The sequence below is a fragment of the Oncorhynchus masou genome, chromosome 5 (genome assembly GCF_036934945.1).
Source record: "Oncorhynchus masou masou isolate Uvic2021 chromosome 5, UVic_Omas_1.1, whole genome shotgun sequence".
Lineage (NCBI taxonomy): Eukaryota > Metazoa > Chordata > Actinopteri > Salmoniformes > Salmonidae > Oncorhynchus > Oncorhynchus masou.
Window position 1 is genome coordinate 70,655,887 of NC_088216.1, and position 17,451 is coordinate 70,673,337.

Consider the following 17,451-nt stretch of genomic DNA (forward strand, 5'->3'; position numbering starts at 1 on the left):
CAGATATTCTCCGAATGCAAGATATCGTGGTGGCATGCTAAACTCGTCTTGATTTTATTCATCTTAACGACTGTTAACATTTGTAACGTTTTTAATAGCTTTTTTAATAGAATATTATCTTATTACGCCATGGTGTGCGCCTGGCTAGGGCTATTCCCATAGAATATAATCAATTCTATGTCTATGGCTATTCAAACAGGGAGAACGCTGCCAGCGATAGTCAAATTGTTTGCTGAGCTGAGACGAAAATGTAGGATGTGTCCCAGGATTGAACGGTTTTGGTTATGGCTAAACGGATTCTATTGCTCTACTCTGCTTAAACGCGCCTTCTGGCGTTTAATTATACTCCCCATACATGCCTGGAGATTGATCATCCCAAATTGTCCTCCTGATCATTCAGAACTCATCCAGGACACCAACGAGTACTACTGCGAGTACGACTCAACATGGGAGGATCCAACAAGTGAAGAAACAAGTCGTAAGAGAACCAACAATGTAAGTATTCAGGCCTCTTGGCCCTGACGATACGTTGGTGCATGTGGTCTCAGCTGATGAGTTTGTAAAGTTTCAGAGAATGATGATGACACAGTAGGCCTAGGTTCCACCATAAAATACAGCTGGGATTAAATAAATATAATATTCCAAAGAAACATTTACATCTGAAATATTTGTTACATGTAAATAACCATAATGACATGATGAGTAGGCTAATTAGGCTGTAGATTGGAGTTTAGGATCATTGGTTTTCTGTGATGTTGAAGATCTGTGTGTGTTTATTGAATTAGGCCTATATGAAATGCTTGATCCAAGGCTCCACCTCTTGTACCCTCTCATAGCCCCAAGTCTGTAGAGCAGTGTTATACATATGTATCATTATGTTTCAATACTGTCATTTTGCACCACTTCACATTGCTTAAAGGGGCTAGCTGCAGTTGCTACATTCATATTTGTACTTATAAATTAATGATATGTTCCCATTGATTCTTGAAGAATATAACTTATAAATGATTTGTGAGCTTAGTTCAACTGTCTTACCCAACCAGAACCTCAAAATATAAGCTTGTTTTACTCCAATGTTTGTAAACAAAGTAAATGTAAACACACATGGTTAAAACTGGAATGATATAATGGATGGTCAGCTCATCCATAGCTCTGTCTTTGAATTTGAAAGTGGTTACATTTCTCCCTCCCCATCCCTCAGCTCTTTACGGAAACAGGGTGGGGAGAGTGCTTTGCTGTTCTACTGCTGATTGCCCCATTAAGAATGTTCCTTTTTTGTATTTACTCAGTACACCATTCGGTCAACAAGGCAGCAAGTAAGTATGTTCTCATTTCTTATATACTACCATGTTTATAAACAGGTTTATTGAGGGACATTCATCAATATTTAACTATTATTAGATGCCATTTAGTAAACGTTGCATTTGTACGGCATCATTGGATGTCACATGTTGAGGAGTTGTATTGAGTTGATAGGCAGGAATATTGATTATAGTCTATATTTCATACCTTCATATAAATGTAGGGCATTATTAGATATGGCTCATAAAGTTTGCTAGAGTAAGATTATGTCAGTGGTAGAATGGTATCCAGCCTATGAAGCTAGTGAAACAGTTCCCTTCCAGTTCCCTTCCAAACAGTTCCCTTCCAGTTCCCTTCCAAACAGTTCCCTTCCAGTTCCCTTCCAAACAGTTCCCTTCCAGTTCTCTTCCAAACAGTTCCCTTCCAGTTCCCTTCCAAACAGTTCCCTTCCAGTTCTCTTCCAAACAGTTCCCTTCCAGTTCTCTTCCAAACAGTTCCCTTCCAGTTCCCTTCCAAACAGTTCCCTTCCAGTTCTCTTCCAAACAGTTCCCTTCCAGTTCTCTTCCAAACAGTTCCCTTCCAGTTCCCTTCCAAACAGTTCCCTTCCAGTTCCCTTCCAAACAGTTCCCTTCCAGTTCTCTTCCAAACAGTTCCCTTCCAGTTCCCTTCCAAACAGTTCCCTTCCAGTTCTCTTCCAAACAGTTCCCTTCCAGTTCCCTTCCAAACAGTTCCCTTCCAGTTCTCTTCCAAACAGTTCCCTTCCAGTTCTCTTCCAAACAGTTCCCTTCCAGTTCCCTTCCAAACAGTTCCCTTCCAGTTCTCTTCCAAACAGTTCCCTTCCAGTTCCCTTCCAAACAGTTCCCTTCCAGTTCCCTTCCAAACAGTTCCTTCCAGTTCTCTTCCAAACAGTTCCCTTCCAGTTCTCTTCCAAACAGTTCCCTTCCAGTTCCCTTCCAAACAGTTCCCTTCCAGTTCCCTTCCAAACAGTTCCTTCCAGTTCCCTTCCAAACAGTTCCCTTCCAGTTCCCTTCCAAACAGTTCCCTTCCAGTTCTCTTCCAAACAGTTCCCTTCCAGTTCTCTTCCAAACAGTTCCCTTCCAGTTCCCTTCCAAACAGTTCCCTTCCAGTTCTCTTCCAAACAGTTCCCTTCCAGTTCTCTTCCAAACAGTTCCCTTCCAGTTCCCTTCCAAACAGTTCCCTTCCAGTTCTCTTCCAAACAGTTCCCTTCCAGTTCCCTTCCAAACAGTTCCCTTCCAGTTCCCTTCCAAACAGTTCCCTTCCAGTTCCCTTCCAAACAGTTCCCTTCCAGTTCCCTTCCAAACAGTTCCCTTCCAGTTCCCTTCCAAACAGTTCCCTTCCAGTTCTCTTCCAAACAGTTCCCTTCCAGTTCTCTTCCAAACAGTTCCCTTCCAGTTCCCTTCCAAACAGTTCCCTTCCAGTTCTCTTCCAAACAGTTCCCTTCCAGTTCTCTTCCAAACAGTTCCCTTTACACATTGAGCTCAGACTCGTGGGCCTATCAGTATTGTTCAGGTCAGGCATTTACAGTATCTGCCATTTTCTCAACTCATGGAGTGAGTTCAGAAAATGTGTTTTCAGTCATACAGGTTTAACAATTTCAGAAATGCAGCAAGGGATATGCAAAGTCCTCATTCTCTTCACAAAATCTCTGATATGAATCATGTACTGTAGAAATTCAGGCATCTAACTAAGAACTTTCCCTATTCTGAATTTGCATTGCATCTTCTTTTCAGGATGATAGGCATATGCCTAATTTACAGTTCTACCTTGGACAGAGGGCCTCCTCCCCTGATGGTAAGTAATCTACAGTGTCAGACCCCTTGACTTATTCCACATTTTGTTAGGTTACAGTCATATTTTAAAATGGGTTAAATAAATATAAATCCTCTGAAATATATACACAGTACCCCATAATGACAAAGCGAAAACAGAAATACCTTACTTACATAAGTATTCAGACCCTTTGCTATGAGACTCGAAATTGAGCTCAGGTGCATCCTGTTTCCATTGATCATCCTTGAGATGTTTCTACGACTTGATTGGAGTCCACCTGTGGTAAATTCAAATGATTGGACATGATTTTGAAAGTCACATACCTGTCTATATAAGGCCCCACAGTTGACAGTGCATGTCTGAGCAAAAACCAAGCCATGAGGTTGAAGGCATTGACCGTATAGCTTCGAGACAGGATTGTGTTGAGGTACAGATCTGTGGAAGGGTACCAAAAAAATGTCTGCAGCATTGAAGGTCCCCAAAAACACAGTGCCCTCCATCATTTTTAAATGGAAGAAGTTTGGAAGCACCAAGACTCTTCCTAGAGCTGGCCGCCCGGCCAAACTGAGCAATTGAGGGAGAAGGGCCTTGGTCAGCGAGGTGAACTCTACAGAACTTTAGAGTTCCTCTGTGAAGATCGGAGAACCTTCCAGAAGGACAACCATCTCTGCAGCACTCCACCAATCAGGCCGTTATGGTAGAGTGGCCAGACGGAAACCACTACTGAGTAAAAGGCACATGACAGCCTGCTTGGAGTTTGCCAAAAAGGCACAGAAAGAGTCTCATACCATGAGAAACAAGATTCTTTGGTCTGATGAAACCAAGATTGAACTCTTTGGCCTGAATGCAAAGCGTCACTTCTGGAGGAAACCTGGACCTCAGACTGGGGTGAAGGTTTACCTTCCAACAGGACAATGACCCTAAGCACACAGCCAAGACAATGCAGGAGTGGCTTTGGGACAAGTCTCTGAATGTCGTTGAGTGGCCAGCCAGAGTCCGGACTTGAACCCGATCAAACATCTCTGGAGAGAACTGAAAATAGCTGTACGGCTAACGATCCCCATCCAACCTGACAGAGCTTGAGAGGATCTGTAGAGAAGAATGGGAGAAATACATTTATGAAATCCTGTTTTCGCTTTGGTAATTATTAGTATTGTGTGTAGATTGAGGGGAAAAACCAATTGAATCAATTCTAGAATAGGTCTGTAAAAAAGTCAAGGGGTCTGAATACTTTCTGGATGCACTGTATACTGTTTATTGAATGCCGTGTAGATTTGACAAGACTCCAATTCATGGGCATTTGTAACTGCAACCTTTTCTCTGATAAGGTATCTACATTGAGGACTTTCACAATAACTGGTATGGGAAATATTCAAAACTGGAAAGAGTTCACTCATACATACAATGGTCAGTTTCCTTAACATTTATATGGGCTTTTAATTATTTTTTAATAATTTGTAATAATTCAATTATTTTCTTTAAAATATAGATCTTTTTTAAACAAACATTTGATTTAGGTTGTTCCCTCTTCAAGAACGAGGAATGAATTATCGAGCCAAAGAACTCACCAAGAAGGAAATTGAGGTACTTTGTTGCATAGGCAAGAAATATAGTAGTTTCTGAGGAAAGAAAGTGTTCTCTACATTTACAAAAGTCTTATTTATTGACTGGGGGCATAGAAATGAATGAAAATATATTGTGTCCATTATTGTCCTGACTGACAATCCGCTTCTTCCTCAGGCTTTCCTTCAAGATGAAACTGCGAAGAAGAGGCTGGTCAAGTCATACAAGCTCATGCTGGACTTCTACGGCATCCAGCTGTCAAATGACTCATCAGGGGAAGTGCGATGTGCTGATAACTGGCGTGACAGATTTGACAACCTGGACAGGTTAGCAAGTTCTTCATTGGGTCATTTAACTGTTATTTTATAGTGATTGCGATACATAATAGCTACAATTTCAGTTTTCAAATTAACCTACTGAGAATAACAGTATCCTTGTATTTTTGTTGTTCTTGTGTTTTCATTCATGATAGAAATACTCACAACAACCTGTGCATCACCCGCATCCTGAAGTGCCTGGGCACTCTGGGGTTCCCCCACTACCAGGCCCCACTCGTCCACTTCTTCCTGGAGGAAACTCTTGTCAAAGGCAACCTGTACAATGTGAAGGAGAGCGTGCTCAACTACTTCATTTCCGCTGTCATTGTTCAGCAACAACGCAAGGAATTAGTTGAGTATGCCTATAAGCTCTATGAGGTCAAACATCAGTTTGTCGTGCCCTAAGAAGATCAAGTGTACATTTAGGGAAGGGACATTCCCACATAATAAGAACCCAATTGATCTGAAACCAGATCCGAAACAGAATGGCATATACTCAGATGACAGTGATGACAACACTACCAGTCATTAGTCTGTCTCACTATGTTAACAAGGGTAAGCCAACGGATAGGAGTGTAATGGGAAATTATGTTAGTGACTTAGTGCGATTGGGGACGCCAAACAATGTGTGGTTGACACGGGTATCCATACCTCATGATAGTTGCGTGGTCTAGCGACTAGTTACACTTAGAGAAACAAAGGTACCAGTCAGGCCTCAAAGACTACTAGTGGAAGGTATCAAAACACCAGTGCTGATTCATCCTCTGAGTGTCGACCAATTATGTAAAATGATACTGCTCAGTCCAGTTATGGAGTATTTGGTAACGGGAGCTCTTTAACTACCCACCGACTCTAGCGCCCCACTACTGATTCTCTGAAAATAATATCTGCAGCTATTAAGCAATCAGAATGTGGACCTAGTGGTGTAGTTTCAGAGACAATTACCGATGATTGGAGAAAGCGAGCTAGACATAAGCAAACAGAGCATAACCTTAAACTTAGAAGAATTTCAGAGGAAAAGACTAATAAAGACGATGATGATAGAAACAATAAGGGAGCTGCAGAAAAGCAAGAAGAGAGTGAATCAAGCAGAGGTTTCAGAGGACAATATTAGTATGTCCTGTGAAAATTAATTGAGTAAGACACCTGAAGAAAAACTGCCATTCCCAGCAAAGGAAAAGTTACTCCAGGGAAAGATTGAGTGTTTGAGATAATGTGAAGATTGATTAGAGTATTCACACATGCCCTGCACTATTTTTATTTTATTTTTTATTTCAGCTTTATTTAACCAGGTAGGCTAGTTGAGAACAAGTTCTCATTTGCAACTGCGACCTGGCCAAGATAAAGCATAGCAGTGTGAACAGACAACGCAGAGTTACACATGGAGTAAACAATTAACAAGTCAATAACACAGTAGAAAAAAAGGGAGATGAAGGGAGAAATAACAAGTATGACATGAACTGGCGGGGGAGTGGGAGCTCGGCAAACCAGCTGAGGCCTGACATGGGATGGGCACCTCCTGAGCCAACCGGGACAAGAAAACCTCTCGAGCCAGCTCGGCGTGGAAGCCTGACGAGCTGACTTAGGCACCCCCGATTCCATCAGCGGCGGCCCCCGGACCCAACGTCACCACCAACCGGAAAGCCAGCACTCCCCGATGCTCCCCGAGGCTTCAGGAGTCTGTAAGACTGACGCTGGAGAAGAGAAGCAGGTACGGGGAGTAGAACTTTCAATATGGAACAGACATCAAACAGGACAGAGACAGCGTCAGAACCTGGTATGCAAAGACAAACAAACACGAATCCTGAAGCAGGGAACAAAGCTTGGGAACAGACAGATATAGGGGAGGTAATGACCCAGGTGATTGAGTCCAGGTGAGTCCAATAATTGCTGATGCCTGTGACGGGGAAGGCAGGTGTGCGTACTGATGGTGGCAGGAGTGAGTAATGCTGGGGAGCCTGGCGCTTTTGAGCAGGAGAAGGCGTGACAAGAAAATAAATGTGAATTTACTTATTTTATTTTATGTTTCAATGACAATTGTCAACTGCAATTAGCAATACTATAGATACCAGGGTTGGTGTCAATTCCATTTTAATTCAAATCAACTTGAGAAGTACACTGAAATTCCAATTATTTTCAACGCTTATAAATGAGAAAAATTTGGATTTGGAATTTGGTTTACTTCTGAATAATATTAACTGGAATTAAAATGGAATTGACCCCAACCTAATAGAGACAACCAATCAGTGCTTTACTGCTGAACATACAATCACATACTGTTTCCAATAACTTATTACTATAGCAATCAATGTGTTTAAAATTCTCACAATATCCATTCCAGATATATGGCTTTTTATTCCTCTACTTTTTTTAAATTGTGATTAAAATATACCAGTATGTACACAAATACATTCATATTTATGTACCAAGGAAGGTGAGGGAGTTAATCAGTTACTTCCATGTGATGCTTAGACAGAAGAAAAGTATACGTAATATATAAATGACATGGTACCATAAACTCAGTTGAATTTAAATGACCTCAAAATCAGTTTTTTCAAATGTGACAAAAATCATAAAATATGAAGTGGCACAATGACTACAAAGATGTTCAGAACTTTCAACTACAAGAGCATTGTACCTTCAAATCCTTAATTCCCAATAACATCTATTTGCATACAGTTATGATGCTGAAAGTGTGATTAATTTACTACAGTGAAAAGTTGTCCACAAAAGAAAAACAGTAGCTAGGTTTCCATCCAATTGGCAACAAATTTTCGTGTGAATATTCTAAAATCTGCATAAAAACAATATGTGCAGATTTTCATGCCAGTATTCTCCAATCTGCATAAAAACAATATGTGCAGATTTTCATGCCAGTATTCTCCAATCTGCATAAAAACAATATGTGCAGATTTTCATGCCAATATTCTCAAATCTGCATAAAAACAATATGCCCATTTTCCCACCAGAGATGTGCTTTCGTCAAATTGACTTGTTGCAGATAAAAGGTTGTGTGTGATGACGTACTGCGCATAAAAAATACATTTTGTGTTTAAATTCCCATGCACCAAATACATTTTTTTAATGTAAATGAGTTTCCCTCACAATTTCAACTCTACTGATGTTTGATTTATATAGTCTGGTATTGGCACGTGCGCTCTAGCCAACAGTGCTATCTGCGCCTTCTTGACTAGAGCGCACGTATAGCCTACATGATGAGATTATTATTATGGACAAAGGAGCGAGATTATTTGTCAGGTGGCAGCCAAACATCGATTATCATGTCACCAGAATAAGATCCTCGATATTTTTGGAAAGGAGGATCAAGCTGTAGGATCTTGCAATTTCACCACCCTGTGAAGTTCATCATAATTGATATCAATATTTGCACACATAAAAGCATTTCCATTGACATTTCTCACGTAATTCATTTTACAGACACAAAAAGATCCAACCTTGTGTAGTGTATTTGTTTTATGGACATTTGAAAAGTTTACACAAAAATCTTTATTTTTTCATCAGGCCTGTCATGACGTGTTTTATCCGACATGTACTTTACTCTTTACTCACATAAAAAGGTTGGACCTGGTTATTGCAATGTATTTTTGTCAGTTTCCACTTCTACAGTTTTAGCACTCTCCTTTGGGACGTTCTTTTTTGTCAATTCTTTGCTCTTGCTCCTGTCCCAGCTGTCTCTGTGTTTGTCCCTCTCTAACTCTCTCCCTGTCTCAGTCCCAGTCTTGTGCTCTAGTCAGTAATATTTATTCTGTTAGGCTCCCTCTCCCTAGCTTGGCTGACAGAAAGACTTCGATTTAGGTGTTAGCCAGACTACTCTCTCACTGCCTCTGTCCCTGTCTCTGCTCCTGGATTTGTCCCTTTTCCCTGTCTCTGTCATAGTCTCTCCAGTCAGTGACCATTGTCCGGTCAGTGACCATTGTCTCATTGGCTGCATTAGAGATACTAAGCAACCTAAATCACATCCAAGCATTATTACAAAGAGACATTTTAGAACTTTCAATGAGAAGCATTTCCTGTATGACCTGGGGTTGTATGATTGGACGGCTGTGTCCTCTATCTCTGACAGCTCTAACTCATGGTTCATGCTGAAAGATTTCATGAACGAAACTTAGCTTGGGCTAAGGCTAGATTGACTGATTCTACCTCTGACTGGCAGACATCCTTTAGACATTTGAGAAATAGATGTCTTACTCTGGTTAGAAAAGCAAAGTCAACATACTTCTTGAATTTTGTATCTGAGAATGTCGGAAATCCATCTATATTCTGGAAACTCCACCCCCCCATTTCCCTAGTGGGTTATGACAGCCTCTGGTCCCTTTCCTTCCAGTTCTCTGCTGCCAATGACTGGAACGATTTGCAAAAATCACCGAAGCTGGAGTCGTATATCTCCCTCTCTAACTTTAAGCATCAGCTGTCAGAGCAGCTTACTGATCACTGTACCTGTACACAGCCAATCTGTAAATAGCACACCCAACTACCTCATCCCCATATTGTTACTTATCCTCTTGCTCTTTTGCACCCCAGTATCTCCACTTGCACATCATCATCTGCACATCTATCACTCCAGTATTAATGCTAAATTGTAATTATTTCACCTCCCTGGCCTATTTATTGCCTTACCTCCCTAATCTTTTACATTTGTACACACTGTACAAGATTTGTCTATTGTGTTAATGACTGTACGTTTGTTTATGTGTAACCGTGTTGTTGTTTTTGTCGCACTGCTTTGCTTTATCTTGGCCAGGTCGCAGTTGTAAATGAGGACTTGTTCTCAACTGGTCTACCTGGTTAAATAAAGGTGAATAAAAAGAGTATGTCACTGTCTTTGGTTCCTTCCCCAGGCCTTATTGTTTCTGTTCTAATGTCATGTTTGTGCTTGTTCCTGGTTTCTTCTTTTGTATTATGTCACATTTATTTATTAAAACACTCACTCCCTGAACTTGCTCCCCGACTCTTAGGGCACACATTACACTGCTATACCTAAGATCTAAAAGGTGGCACATGTCCTCCCCCTTCACAAAGGTGGGGATCCTCCTGACCTAGATAACTACTGCCCAATTTCTAAACTATCTTGCCTTGTAGAAATAGGAATCACTGTGCTGCCATATTTATAGACCTATCCAGGAAGCAATTGTACATTAAACTTTCCTGCCAGCTCTTGATTATGGTTACATTTATTTATCAGTCTCTACTCTAAAACCTTTGGATGCAGTGTACCATAGTGCACTTTGCTTTATCATGTGACAGGTTTGAATACTTATTATTGCATCCTTTATCAGAAGGTTGGCTGGACCTTTCTAAATTCACTACATTTATTCCTTTTTGTTTACAAAGCTTTGCTGCACAAGCTTCCAAAATATCTGACTTCCCTGTTAAAGTTATTGAAAGTTTTCCAGACCATGTGTCTCAATTATTTATTTCAGAAGAAGCCAGAAAAACATTAGACAGGCCCCTGTCTTGTGTTGTGATACACCCTGGTTTGAATCCAGGCTGTATCACAACATGCCGTGATTGGTAGTCCCATATGGCACCGCATAATTGGCACAGCGTTGTCCGGGTTGGGCCAGTGGAGGCCGTCATTGTGAATAAGAATTTGTTCTTAACTGACTTGCCTAGTTAAATACAGGTTACATTTTTTATTAGAATCTAAAGACACTACAGCCAAATGAGATGGGAGACCACGACCAGTCCTTCACATTATTCTTTTTGATCTTTCCAGTGTCTTTCTGAATTCATAGAGTAGAATCTGAATCGGCCATTGGTCAACGGTCAATGCTTAAGACTGCTCTCTACACATGAAAACAAAACTGAAACTATAAAAGTGCAAATGAGCCGTCATGGGGCAGTGTGCCCACAAAAGCCTGGGACTTGGCTGGAGACAGTACAGGGTCGTATTCATTAGGCACCAAACAGAATGAAAATGGACTGAAACTGCAAGGGACTACCTAGTTTTCCATTGCAAAAGGGAATTTTGCTAAGGTCCGCACCAATGAATACGAGCTAGTACTTACATAGGTTACAACAGTGCTACCTAACCCTCTTCCTGGAGATCTGCCATCCTGTGTGCATCAGTAGCGTGTATTCATGTATGCCAAGGGAAGCCAGGCTTTCCAAAATATTTGACCAATAAAAATGATAATGATGATGATAATAATTTATCTCTCTGTGCCGCCCTAGCATAAGTAATTAGGCTGATAGGAGGTTATCCACAGGTTTCTGTAGTGCACATGAGATGGAGTTTTCAAAACAAATGGCCACTGGATTGATGCAAATAATCATCATTCTGCCAGGTAGGCTACTTTGTAGCTAGTTAATATTTAAATAAGAAGGTTTTTGGAAAAGCCTTTCCATCTACCAGAAAACGGTTAGGCCTATTATTAGCATCGCTATATTTTTCCTGTTCCATAATTGTTTGAAACCTGGGCAGTTTACCTTATATTATGAGGCATGGATGGAGATGGGGATTTGGATTTGTGGTTTTGACTTAATTATCTGTACAGGCCAATGACTATGAGGGCGATTCTTATCTAACCATAAATGAATATGTTGTACCACTGGCCTGAGACGGTTGAAGTTCAATAAGCCTAGATGGAGCCCAGTAGGCTCACGTTAACTAGCTATCTAACTCACTAACTTAGCTGGTTCATTGTTGCCCATTTGAGGAACTTAGGCTAGTAGCAAGCATTTTAGTTAGGTAGCCTATGACAACAAAAACTAAAAGTGTACTGTATGACAGAGCCATAGACCATTTTGCCAACATGAAAGAAAGGAGGATGGCATTGACATTCAATTAGTCTACAAGTAAAGTAAGTCAACATTTTTTGTTTTACTTACTTGCGTGCGTGCGCACACACACGGAAATCAGTACCATGGACAGTCACATGATATTTATCAACATTGATTGGACAAATGTTTTTTGGTATGTTTAAGTTTGTTTAAGTGCATTCAGTGTATTAAACAAAGCATAGATAGCCTTGTTGATTTGATGATCAAAAATCAAATTTATTAGTCACATGCGCCGAATACAACAGGTACAACCTTACTGTGAAATGCTTAGTTACGAGCCCCTAACCAACAATGCAGTTTAAAAAAGATGGATAAGAATAAGAAATAAAAGTAACAAATAATTAAAGAGCAGCAGTAAAATAACAATATCGAGACGATATACAGGGGGTACCGGTACAGAGTCAATGTGCTGGGTCTCCGGTTATTTTGGGTAATATGTACATGTAGGTAGAGTTATTAAAGGGACTAAGCATAGATGATAATCTGTTTAGAAGCCTCTTGGACCTAGACTTGGTGCTCCGGTACTGCTTGCTGTGAGGTAGCAGAGAGAACAGTCTATGACTAGGGTGGCTGGAGTCTTTGACAATTTTTAGGACCTTCCTCTGACACCGCCTGGTATAGTGGTCCTGGATGGCAGGAAGCCTGGCCCCAGCGATGTACTGGGCCGTACGTACGCACTACCCTCTGTAGAGGCCGAGCAGTTGCCATACCAGGCAGTGATGCTCTCAATGGTACAGCTGTAGTACCTTTTGAAGATCTGAGGACTCATGCCAAATATTTTCAGTCTCCTGAGGGGGAATAGGTTTTGTTGTGCCCTCTTCACGACTGTCTTGGTGTGCTTGAACCATGTTAGTTTGTTGGTGATGTGGACACCAAGGAACTTGACGCTCTCAACCTGCTCCACTGCAGCCCGTTCGATGAGAATGGGGGCGTGCTCAGTCCTCTTTTTCCTGTAGTCCACAATCATCTCCTTTGTCTTGGTCACGTTGAGGGAGAGGTTGTCCTGGCACCACACGACCAAGTCTCTGACCTCCTCCCTATAGGCTGTCTCGTCGTTGTCGGTTATCAGGCCTACCACTGTTGTGCCATCGGAAAACTTAATGATGCCTGGCTGTGCAGTCATGAGTGAACAGGGAGTACAGGGGGGGACTGAGCACGCACCCCTGAGGGGCCCCTGTGTTGAGGATCAGCGTGGCTGAAGTTTTATTGTATTAATTTATGAGTTGCAAATGCAATGCTCACCATTTTGCTTCCTATGGCGGACAACGGCGGTCTGGTTGTCGGCCATGCTGTTTCATTGTCAATACAGTACATCTACATCACAAAATTGAATCTTGATTTAACCTTCTGAACAGAGGGTTAGGTGGCGCCTCACTGTTTTATATTCTAGATTATATCATCTGATTGCTGTTGTATGGGGTGTTCTCCTAGTCTCCTTGCTTGCAAATCTTTGTTTCCACATAAATAAATATTTTTGTCACAGTAGGGCGCTGCCAAAAGTCTTGAGAGCACACAATTCAAATGAGTAGGTGAACAGATGCAATTATTGCTTGCAAATATTAAATTGCAAGATTGCCAATGCAATTCAAACTACACATGAGTTTTTTTCATGTTCACAATACATCAGTTACATGTTTGAGAATGTGTTTACAACTACAGATTACTATTTCATGTTCACCACTCATTAGTTAGGCCTACACACTTCCAAACTGTTTACAACTACAAATATATTCTACACGATCATATCATTAGGCTTATATCAATGATTTACCTCAACACTGGCCATGTGACTTCTTGCAAATACTGGTGGTCGCGGGAGGATTTTAAGGGGTCGCGGGAATATATATACACTGGGGCAAAAAAACGTATTTAGTCAGCCACCAATTGTGCAAGTTCTCCCGCATAAAAAGATGAGAGAGGCCTGTAATTTTCATCATAGGTACACTTCAACTATGACAGACAAAATGAGAAAAACAATATCCAGAAAATCACATTGTTGGATTTTTAATGAATTTATTTGCAAATTATGGTGGAAAATAAGTATTTGGTCAATAACAAAAGTTTCTCAATACTTTGTTATATACCCTTTGTTGGCAATGACAGAGGTCAAACGTTTTCTGTAAGTCTTCACAAGGTTTTCACACACTGTTGCTGGTATTTTGGCCCATTCCTCCATGTAGATCTCCTCTAGAGCAGTGATGTTTTGTGGCTGTTGCTGGGCAACACGGACTTTCAACTCCCTCCAAAGATTTTCTATGGGGTTGAGATCTGGAGACTGGCTAGGCCACTCCAGGACCTTGAAATGCTTCTAAAGAGGACTCCCCAAGCCAGGTTATGACCAATGAGAGTCTAGCCACAGAGCCACATCCTAAAGAGGTGTTCCCGAGCCAGGTTATGACCAATTAGGGTCCAGCCACAAGGCAATCTTCTAAAGAGGAATCCCAGATTCAGGTTATGACCAATGAGCGTCCAGCCACACGGCCATCTCCTAAAGAGGATTTGCCGAGCCAGGTTATGACCAATGAGGTTCCAGCCACAGAGACACATCCTAAAGAGGGCTCCCCGAACCAGGTTCTGACAGATGATGGTCTAGCCACAGGGCCATCTCCTAAAGAGGACTCCCCGAGCTGGATTAAGTCCAAAACCTGTCCAAAGCCAATGCCGATTCCAGGAAACTGCCCATCCAAAAAGCGTAAAAAATAATACAGTAAGACACCAAATAAGACTCCCATTGCTACCCAAGAGAAGACAGGTTATGTGGATATATAACAGGCTAAGGCCAGATTTTATTTAACAGTGAAAATGCTCAGAAGAGGAGTATTCATACAAAGTATCCAGTGGCTGTTCCACTGGATGTCAGAAGGTGAATTCACCAATTTGTAAGTCGCTCTGGATAAGAGCGTCTGCTAAATGACTTAAATGTAATGTAAATGTAAATTCTGTAGAGCTAAATTGAGACAGTGGAGAAACCAGATACTAGATAAAAAGGTGGAGGGAAAAAATGGCAAAGAAATGGATATTAAACAAGTATTAAACAAGGAATAGGACATGATGAAGTGTCATCTATTATGTATACTTATCGTGTGGGTACCAATCCATCTTATCCATTCAATATTACATTTTTAAATGACTAGACTGGTAGGACTGTGCGATCTGGTGGTCAGTCATTGTTTTTGATAATCATTCTTGCTTGCCTTTGGAAGCGAGATCATACTTCTACTGCTTAAAATATTCTACTTGCCTTAAAAGTACACACCTGCTTTTTTAGACTTGTGATTACATTTTGCTTGTATAAACTGAGCTGATTTGAATTAATAAGTATCTTTTGAGCTTTTATGAGGTGAGGTGTAAGTCCGACATCTTCCTGTTCTCAATATTTAGGAGGAATTATACTGGCATCCTCTAAAAATATTTTGGAAAATGTTACAGGTATAAATGTACTCTCCTCTGTTCAGTATTCTCGAATTCAATCATAGAAGTCTCATGTCCAATCTACATTGCTTTTGTTTGTCTGTTTACATGACTACATTACAACTGCCTTTGGTTACAAGACTGAAGTTCTTTGACTTTGTTGTGCTTATAACCATGACAGTGTTTGGTATACTTATCTGTTGCCGGGTTTATTTTAAATAGTCAAATAAAATAAAATCACACTAAATCTTGACCTTCTGATTCACACGTGTATGCAAATTTTGCATTGGAGGTGACTCAACTGGTTGAGATGGCTTGCTTGTCACGTTCTGACCATAGTTCTGTTATTTTATCTCTGTTTTAGTATGGTCAGGGCGTAAGTTGGGTGGGCAGTATATGTTTGGTTTTCTATGTTGGTTTTTGAGTTCGGCCTAGTATGGTTCTCAATCAATCTTCCGTGTCAGTGTTTGTCGCCACACAGGACTGTTTCGTTCATTTCACGTTTATTGTTTTGTATTTCGTAGTGTTCAGTTTATGTTTTAAAATAAACATTATGGACACTTACCAGGAGCTGCCAGAGCCGTCAGTCAACCAGGAGCTGCCAGAGCCGTCAGTCAGCCAGGAGCTGCCAGAGCCGTCAGTCAGCCAGGAGCTGCCAGAGCCGTCAGTCAGCCAGGAGCTGCCAGAGCCGTCAGTCAGCCAGGAGCTGCCAGAGCCGTCAGTCAGCCAGTACCTGCCAGAGCCGTCAGTCAGCCAGGAGCTGCCAGAGCCATCAGTCAACCAGGAGCTGCCAGAGCCGTCAGTCAGCCAGGAGCTGCCAGAGCCGTCAGTCAGCCTGTACCTGCCAGAGCCGTCAGTCAGCCAGGAGCTGCCAGAGCCGTCAGTCAACCAGGAGCTGCCAGAGCCGTCAGACAACCAGGAGCTGCCAGAGCCGTCAGTCAGCCAGGAGCTGCCAGAGCCGTCAGTCCATTCGGGACCCGTGGCGAGGGTCCCCAGTCCGAGGTCTGCTGCGAGGGTCGCCGCTCTCAAGAGGCCACGGAGGCGAATAGCGAGGCAGAGAAGGACTATGGTGGAGTGGGGTCCACGTCCCGCGCCAGAACCGCCACTGCGGACAGACACCCACTCAGACCCTCCACTATAGGTTTAGGTTTTTCCGCACCTTTGGGGGGGGGGGAGTTGTGTGGGCAGTCTATGTTTGTTTTTCTATGTTGGTTTTTGAGTTCAGCCTAGTATGATTCTCAATCAGAGGCAGCTGTCAATTGTTGTCCCTGATTGAGAATCATACTTAGGTAGCCGGGGATTCAGTTTTGGGGGGTGGGTGTTTGTCTTCCGTGTCAGTGTTTGCCGCCACACGGCACTGTTTCGTTCATTTCACGTTTATTGTTTTGCATTTCGTAGTGTTCAGTTTATCTTTTAAAATAAACATTATGGACACTTACCACGCTGCGTTTTGGTCTTCCGATCCTTCTCGCTTCTCCTCCTCAGAAGACCCTAGTTCCTCAGAAGAGGAGGACGAGATCCCTTACATTGCTACCTGGCTGCTCCTCACAACAAGCCTCAGGACAATTGTCCAGAGGTGGTTCACACTGACATTAATTTCCATGCAACTCAAATCAATAAAGAAGTGATCAAAATATACTACCCATTACTGACAAAGACAAATGTAGTCAAAGTAGGTTTAATTGGACAAGTTGAATCAAAATCAGAACATGTTTCAATTGTCAACTGTAATTAACAATACTATAGATACAACCGTTCATACTGTTCAATGGCTTCAGGCTATAGCAATCAAGGTGTTTCCTCAATTCTCAATTTATCCATTCCAGATATATGACCTATAATTTCTCTACTTAGAAAAATTTGATTAAAAACATACAAGTGTATACACAAATACATTCATATCTACATTACAAGGAAGGAAATTAATCAGTTACTTTCATGTGATTCTTGTACCGTGTGAAGGTACTTTGACAGAAGAAATGTACACATAATATATAAATTACATGGTATCATAAAGTCAGTTGAATTTAAATGACCTCAAAATTAGTTTCTTCAAATGTGACAAATTCATAAAATATGATGTGGCTAAAGGAATAAGAAAAATAGGGGGGGAAAGTCATTTAAAAAATGGTTAGACCTCTACAAGAGCATTTTACCATAAGATCCTATGTCATTGTCATGTCCTGACCCTAGTTCCTTTTTTATGTCTCTATTTTAGTTTGATCAGGGCGTGAGTTGGGGTGGGCATTCTATGTTTTGTTCT

The 17,451-nt window shown here is 41.4% G+C and overlaps 1 protein-coding gene across 1 annotated transcript; it reads left to right on the forward strand.

The window, feature by feature from the left end:
• On the forward strand, positions 1-5,463 carry LOC135540170 (opioid growth factor receptor-like). Its single transcript, XM_064966601.1, has 7 exons — positions 1-495; positions 1,290-1,316; positions 3,054-3,114; positions 4,422-4,452; positions 4,611-4,677; positions 4,834-4,982; positions 5,129-5,463. Exons 1-7 carry the CDS (start codon positions 178-180, stop codon positions 5,376-5,378), a joined length of 903 nt encoding a protein of 300 aa, XP_064822673.1. The 5' UTR covers positions 1-177; the 3' UTR covers positions 5,379-5,463.
• The last annotated feature ends 11,988 nt before the right edge of the window (positions 5,464-17,451 follow it).